The following is an 8,505-nucleotide window of genomic DNA, read 5'->3' on the forward strand; positions in this document are numbered from 1 at the left end:
TTGATTATGTCAGTTTTGAATTCAAATTTCAAGTTTTAGTCTCAGATGGTGTTGGTCTCTTCAGTTCCTGCCAAGCTGAGATGAAGACCCTGAGCAAAAGGACTATTTGCATCGGTTGCTTACAGAAGCAATAGTGCTTTAACCCTTGATTCTAACCTCAGGTGTGGTCTTTGAATGTCAAGAAATCTAGACCAGTCTTGTTTATGTGTTTCTTTTCTGTAGATTAGGATCACTGGGTATTGTTATCAGATAAATGATTTTATAATTGAAGCGGATTATTAACTTCCGGTGCATGTTCCTTTCTTTGTTCTACTCCTAGTATTTTCGGGCTCAACTTTGTATTCCAATTAAAGCTTTTAGAAAAAGAATATTCTTTGCCAAAAAAAAAGAGAAAAAAAGGAACATTTATGCGGAAATGCATATGGTTTTGGATATTATTGCCTAGAAATGGGAATTATTTTTGCGTAGTGGAGTGGCTGGAAGTGAGAATATATGATTTCCTTGAACATTTGAACACAAATTTCTAGCTATATATAGCAGATAATTTCTTTTCTCTATTAAAAATGCAGCTTACAAATCATATTTGGTTTATCAACCAGGCTATAATCTATAATCTATTTTAGAAGGAAATGACTACCGAAGAAGCAACATGCAGGTACAGTATGTTCTAATTAACAAGGAGAACAACCCAGATATAGAACTCAAAGAAAGGTAATAGGTACGTTACAAGATATATTAATGCTGTATACAGGGCCCTGTATCTTCCATTCTGTACACACTTGCTTTCTTGCCCCTGTTACTTGTACAATGATGCCCCAGAAAACAAGTGCGGAGGCCACTCTTCTCTCATTTTCCTTGAAGTATACTTTGATCTTCTTTGAGGTCGTCACTCATTGCCTAACAATGCAACTCCTTACGATATGGAGAACGCAACATCGCTACCATTATCTCGTCACCCCGATTTGCTTCGGAAGCTCTTTGATGGCAGTCTGCTAATCTCGGTCTCAGCAGCTGCAGGTGCGTGGATATCTGCTACCCCTTCCCGCAATGTCGGTGCATGAGTTGTCTTTGGCATTACTAAAGAAGAGTCTGCACAACCGTCTCTAAGTGACGGTAGCACTTGTATTGTTCTAGCAGCGTCTTCACTAGTTTCGATGGCCTTTATCTGCTCTATCCTTCGAATAGCCTCCAACATATCTAACCGTTGCCTTGGATCATTCTCCGTGCAGGCTGCACCAATGTGGAGGAGCTTCTCCATTTCACTGATTGAACCCTTTTCGTTTGAAATCTCAGGGTCTAATAGTTCCAATTCTCTCCTTTCAGATATAGCCGACCGCACCCATTGGACTACATCAATCCCACCTTTGCCATTGTTGAGATACTGAGAAGGGAATTTGCCCGTTAGGGTTTCGAGAATGAGGACTCCTAGACAAAACACATCGCACTTGGGTGATACTTGGCCAAATTCTAAAGCTTCTGGGGCTTTGTATGCAAACAAGGCTTGTGGCAAATGTGAAGAGTTGATCATTGGAGCAAATGCAAAGTCTGAAAGCAATGGCTCATAGTCGGGGCCAATTAGTACATTGCTGGACTTTAGGTCCCCATGGGGCAAATCATAGGCTGAAAATTCAGTATGGATAAAACCCATCCCTCTTGCCGTGCCTTGAATAATCTTTAACCTAGCATGCCAGTTAAGTTGGTCGTGAGACGGTCCACGATCACCTGCAATTTTATCTTATCCTTATCAGAAAACATCAACATTGCAGCTCCATCTTGTAAGGTATCAAGTTCTAGCTAGTGTCACATTTAGATTCTTATCACAACATGTAATTTAGATTGTTATCACATTTAGATTGTTAAGCTGTAATTTAGATTCTTATCACATTTAGATTGTTAAGCTCGGTCATGAATGCAAACAAGATTACATCTAATGGATGCATGAGCCAGACATATAATTTAGCAACATAACATGTCAAAGCATAGGTTGGCAAGAAAAAGTTTACCCTAGTTGTTATTTTGCTACCGCATTGTTCTTTGTGCTAATAATGCAAAACTTAGAATTAAAAGGAAGAACAAATCATACCATGTAACAGATAAAGCAAGCTGCTCTTGGGGATGTACTCGTAGATTAACAGCTTCTCTTCTTTTCTGTAGTGATAAGCCAAAGGAGTCAAGACATTCCAATGACGTAGCGTCCCATACCTCCTCATCTCTGCATCAAAGCCCTCTCTCCCCATTGCATTCATTTCTCTTATCCGTTTCACCACAACCGCCAACCCATTCGCCATGACAGCCTTGTACGACGAACCCATCCCCCCATTTCCAAGCACCTCTGCCGCGGCCTTCATCAAATCCGTCAACCCAAACACTCCCTTCTCTTCACTCAACATCACTAGATCGCCCATCCCGCAGCCTCCTCTAGCATGACTGGAAGTACTCTTGCGCTCCGAGCCACCCTTTTTAGCACTACCAACTGATGGAGATGGCTCAACTACCACTTCCCTTTCCTTGTTATTTATCTCCGCCACATTCAACTCAACTGCTTCTACGTTTCTTTCTTGAGGAGGAGAATGATCAGTGCTTTGACTATTTTGGGTTCCAAGCGTATCGAAATTCTCATCTGCCTTCTTCCTCCTTGATCTGACAAACAACAGAAGGATAAGAATGAGAAGCACCACCGCGCAAGTTACTGACAATGCAATAACAATTGTAGAGCTTCCCCCCTTACTTTTCGAACTCGATTTCGAGCCACTACCCTCATTGCTCTCATTAGAACTCGTTGGTGAAGGTGAGGGTGATGGTGTCGGCTCCCCTGCTACATTTTTGCATTCTTTGCCCACCTTTTGCCCACAAAGACCTGAGTTTCCAGAAAACATAGCCTCATCAAATTTAGCCAAACTCTTCGGAATCTCCCCCTCCAGCTTGTTGTTAGACACATTGAGGGTGTTCAATGACTTCTGGTTCATTTCCGGGAGGCTCCCGCTGAACTGATTGTTCTCGAGATGCAGTACCTGCAGATTGGGACTTTCCGCCAGAGAAACCGGAATTTTCCCGCTGAATTGATTGTGGTCCAGCCACACTTTCTTCAATGAGTCCATGTTGGTGAAAAAGTCCGATGGGATCTCGCCGGAAAACCCATTCCTGGACAAATAGATAGCTTTCAAGGGGCCAATGACGTTGAAATTAGGGATGGAGCCGGAGAAATTGTTGTCCACCAAGCTCATGGTTCGAAGACCCTTGACTTCATACAGCGATTCAAAGTCTAGGTTACCAGATAACGCCATTCCCCCGAGACGAAGACCCGTAACGATCCCATTAAAGCATACGAGTCCGGCCCATTGCGCATCTTTGGTGCATGGTGCAGAGTTAGGGACCCAAGAATCCAAAGCGTTTGCATTGGTGAGGGATTGCTTGAACTTGAGCAACGCTTCGGCTTCGGTTATCGAATATGTTAATGGAGGAAGGGAGAGGAAGATTATGGAGAGGAGGAGGTACGGGCGGTGAAGATTGAGCCCGGCAGCTGCAGCCATTAGTGATTAAGGTTTTCTCGTTGTGTTCATGGTGTGGGGAAAAAATCAAAAATTGGGGTTTGTTTTTTTTTGGTTTTTTTCCGGGGGTGAGAGCAAGAGAGACCTCAGAATGAGGAAGAGAGGCCTAGAGAGCCTCAGAATGAGGAAGAGGCCCTAAAGGAAGAGACACAGAGGCACATATGAGTTGGAACCTTCTCTTTCTTTGAACTGGTCAGGATTTCGAAAAACCGTTATAACCGTTTCTTTTGTTTTTGGTTTGACCATTATGGACTTGGTAAGCTGGGTTTTCAGTTGTAGTTGTACTGATCTGATAATAGGGGTATAAGAGTCAAGTCATTTTCACATTGTGAACCAGATACCTGCCTAACCTCTGCTAGCTTCTTAGCTTCTCAAATTCATAAGCTAAGACAACTCATGCAAAATTCATAACGAACAAGAGCATTAGGTACTGGTGAATGAGAAGAGTCTTAAATTTGATACGAAAAAAAAGAAGATAAAAGTAAAAATGTGAATAGAAGGTGGTGAGACTTTTTCTGAGGAGGTTCTCTCTTCTGTTGTTTGGAGCCAATGGAGACAAAAATCTTTCGATGGTTATTATGTTAAGCTAATTTAGCAATTAGTTATTTGTCAAGTATTTCTATTCACAATATTAGGTGCTATACGTTTCAATTAATTCGTTCTAAGTTCGAGAATTATTCCACTTTAAAAATCAGTAACTGCATTTGGTTAAGAGTACCAGCTAAGATTATATAAACATGCACCTTCATAAAAAGTGGGCTTAATAGCCAATTTGCTATCATAGTTTCATCTCAGTGTCAATTTGCTATCCTAAAGTTTTATTTCAGCCAATTTGCTACCTTAGATTTTCACAATTAGCCAATTTGCTTCTCTAAGTATTATTTCTGTCAATTTGCTACCTTGTGTTTTCAAAAATTAGCCAAGTTACTATAGTATAAGAAAAACTGTCTTCTGCAAGGAGCTACCATTTCGTCATAATAATTCGTTCATTCCTTCGTCCAAACATTGATTAATTTTGAAAATATACGATAGAAATAACTAATTTTGAAAATTTAAGGAAGTATATTGGTTAATATTGGAAACCTAGATATTAAATTTGACGGAAGGGTAGTAAATTGGCTTAAATAAAATATAGGATAGTAAATTGATTGAAATAAAACCTAGAGTAACAAATTGTGCCAAATTAAAATATAGGAGAGAACGCTATTGTTCGTCTTTGCACCTGTCCGGCTGCACCTCGGCGCGGGCATAGGCCCCTAGCCTTGCCGGTGCACGCTACGTGCGGCCGGACGGGCTGTGTCGCTGGTTGGCCTGTCTGATGTCCAGAGATCGGGGTGGGAATGGGTTTTCTTTTGTCGTGCTCTTGGGATGGTTGTGGCTGCATCTGTCTTTGGTCTGCGATCTGGATTGTGGCAGATCCCTCCGCAGAGCAGCCAGTTAGCGGTGGGGATGGTGACGGAGGCTGTCGTCCGCTGGTGGTTGGTTGGGGACGGTGACCTGATGGTGGCCCGACGCAGGTGGTGGGGCGGCAAATCTGGAGGCGGGACCGGAGGACTGGTGCAGACGCCGACTTGGGCCGGGAGCAAGAGAACCAACCGTGACCTGGTCTTCTGGGCTTGGATATGGCTTGTGGGCCCGTTCTGGGCTGGATGGTGGGTTTGGGCTCAATTCTTGGGCCCAGACCATGCTATTTTCTTATTTCTAGTTATTATTTATTTATGTTTTTTATTTCTGCTGCTCTTTTTGCGAGTAATAAGTCCCTACATTAGTTGTGTAGGGTTAGTCGGGCTTTGTGCCTGTGTGTGCACTCAAAGTGCCTTGTCTGCTCTGGGTAGGCAGCGAGTTTCTTGTTTTGTCAAATGGTCGCTACCTCCTAGTGGCAGGGTGAAACTTGATGTCACTGGAAGTATTTTCCAGTGGCAACATAGTGGGAAAGCTGTGAGAAGGGATATTATGCTATGCTGTCTTCGAGTTGTAAACCGAGTTATCTTTCCGTTGTGTCACCGCTGGGAAGCAAATAGAACCGTCTTGAGCGCGTTCTTTGCTAGTTGGTGTGTATTTGAATACAATTGTTTAGTAGAGACTCAGGATATTATTTCAGGATGTACTCTAGGTGCCTATAGTAATCAGGGGTTTAGGCTCAATGCCCCCCCTTGTATTCGACGGTTTCATTAATCAAGGCTTGAGGGTAACCGCACCAGCCTTTTATTCAAAAAAAAAAGTGTATTGACCATATATGGAAAACAAGCTATCTGTAAGTGTGATATTTATAATCTTTCGAAGGAATTGCTACTCTTACAACTTCGAATTGTAAATATACAGGTCTTTAAAAGTGTAAGCAAAATAAACAAAAATAGAAACCTGTATGGGCTAATTTGAGAGGTTGGCTCATTTGGGTTGGGCTAGCAATAGAGAAATATGCTATAAACTTTTTTTGTCGTTTTTTTGGCAGAACATAGTACTTGCTTTTCCAATAACTAAAAAGTATGCACGTCTTTTACATGGTTTGCTATTAAGTTACAAAGTGATTATAGTGTGTGATTTGTTACTTACATGGTTTGTTATTAAGTTACAAAGTGATTATAGTGTGTAATTAGAAGTATCAAATCACTCATGTCTTTAGAAGTATATTGTGGTGCTTAATTGACTTACTCACAGGGGCCATATATAGTTTAGAATTGGGTCAGCATCATTCTGTGTACCCATTTGCTTGTATTTTAGAGAGAAGGAAGACAAATGGGGATGGTTGAAGCCAAGGATAGTAGTTAATCAATTTTTTTTACAATATATATAGAGGCTTGTTCTAGAGATGACCTCCTAACTTTAAGAATTTGAGGATTTTTATTACTTCACATAAGTATGTGACCTAATTCAATGATCGCGACCATTGATCCTTTAGATTTCTATTCAAGAATGATGTCTACAGAAAATCAACCAAATATATAATCATTTGGTCATTCAAAATTGTGTAAACAAATGTAATCCATTAGATAAAATTAAGATGAAAATTGTGCTAATCAAATAGTTAAACTTTTTTTATTTGTCTAATTTTTTGTAGAATTCATATGTGTGTAGGTAACTAGAGAATAAGTAGTTTTGATTATTAAAATACATGCTAAAAATAAAAACATCCTCACTTTTCATGCTTAAGGAGGTCCTCTCTTGATTTTATATATATATATGGCCCTTCTTGTGAGGGATCCCCTTTTTTGGGCCATTTTAACAGATCACTCATTAGACTCACTTTTTCATCACATATTTACATCTTAACCGCTTAGTTTTTAGATATATTTGAGTAGATAAGCTCTGCAAATTTTCAGACAAATTGAAAATCATTAGAGCATTCATAACTGCGATTTACAATTATGAACATGAACTGTTCAGGTTGGACAGATTCGGTTCATCTATTGATTTAATCTAATTCAATACCTTAAGGATCATCAATTAGGATGAAAATTTGCATAAATGATCTATACATTAGGACCTAAAAACTGAACTGCTGGGATACCGAAATACCATCAAAAAGTGTGTCCTACAAGTGATCCCTTAAAATGGCCAAAGAAAAAGATCTCTTAACAGAAGGGCCCTTTTTTCTTTGCCATGTTAAGGGATAGCTTATTAGACCCACTTTTTGATCGCATTTTGGCATCTCGACTGTTAAGTTTTTTGTCCTAATGTATAGATCAAATGTGCAAATTTTCAGCCAAATTGATGATCGTTGAGGTATCGAACTAGTTTAAATCTATAGACGAAGCGAATCTGTCCAATTTGAACCGTTCACGTTTATAATTATAAATCACAGTTTAAAATGCCTTAATAATTATCAATTTGGCTAAAAATTTATATAATAAAATCATTGCTAGATGTTGTACACGTCTTCGCGCATTATTTTGGATGAGATGACATTTAAGGCTTCTCTTGGGATTGTGATAACAGCCAAGTTTGGGTTTAGTTTGGGCCAACACCTAAAGTTAGGCTTGGTTTTGTTCGTTTTTGAACCTCGGTTTTGGTTTCGGTTTGGGTTCGAGTGTTGATGAGGTTTTGAGTCTGATATGAGTTTATTATTAAAAATATCTACAATTTTTCTATAATTTTTTTTTTTAGTTTAGGGAAAGTGAGCATTATTTTTGCTCAAACATCTTCCCTATATATTATATCCCTATGAGAAATTTTAAATACACACCCTTAACTACTTAATACACATCCCTATTATTTTATATTTCAAATCATATTTTATAAGTAGGATAAATGACCAAAACAATCAGATAATAGGATATTTCATGGTTTTTAAGATTAAAGATATATATATATTTTTTTAATAAAGATTAAAGATATTTTAGGTACTTTGGGTTGTGTATTTAGTAAAATATTAGAATGAGAAATTAAATGGGTGGTGTATTGAGTAGAGAGTGTGTATTAAATAGTTAGGCGTGTGTATTTAAAATTTCTCTATCCTTATTTTGAGAAAGTGAAGAAAGATAAAATAAAAATTTCTATATTTATAGAAAATTCTAAAATTATAGGAAATTATCTTTTTGGAAGTTTTTACCCTATTCTCTCTTAAACTATATTCATTTTCCTAATTAATCATTTGATTATATTTTTCAAATTTAAAAAATACTAAAAATCCCATGAGAGCTCTAGCTCTCTCTTCTCTACGGCGGCTGCCAACCCTAGGGTTGCGTCTTCCAATCAATGATGGTGCTCAAGGTACCTGGCTGTCGAGTTCTCCAAACTCGTGGATCTCCTATGTCCAACCTCTTGGTTGTTGCACCCAGATCTCGTCCTTTCGTTGATGGGATTTCATCACCACTGTTTGGCGTGATGTGATTTATACTCCGGCAGGTCGCAGAAAGAGGCTGCTGCTCCATGAATTGGTGGATCGAAATCGACTTTGGGATCCCGGATCCATGGGGTGGACGAGGTACTCCGATCGGATCCTTTGGCGGTGGGATTC

General features: G+C 39.3%; 1 protein-coding gene across 1 annotated transcript; it reads right to left on the minus strand.

The window, feature by feature from the left end:
- Positions 1 to 520: 520 nt before the first annotated feature.
- On the minus strand, positions 521 to 4,022 carry LOC133725506 (pollen receptor-like kinase 3). The gene is made up of 2 exons (XM_062152784.1): positions 2,084 to 4,022; positions 521 to 1,722 (listed from the first exon to the last, which is right to left on the minus strand). Exons 1-2 carry the CDS (start codon positions 3,528 to 3,530, stop codon positions 953 to 955), a joined length of 2,217 nt encoding a protein of 738 aa, XP_062008768.1. The 5' UTR covers positions 3,531 to 4,022; the 3' UTR covers positions 521 to 952.
- Positions 4,023 to 8,505: the final 4,483 nt, after the last annotated feature.

Source organism: Rosa rugosa, chromosome 1 (assembly GCF_958449725.1).
Source record: "Rosa rugosa chromosome 1, drRosRugo1.1, whole genome shotgun sequence".
In the NCBI taxonomy this organism is placed as follows: Eukaryota; Viridiplantae; Streptophyta; class Magnoliopsida; order Rosales; family Rosaceae; genus Rosa; species Rosa rugosa.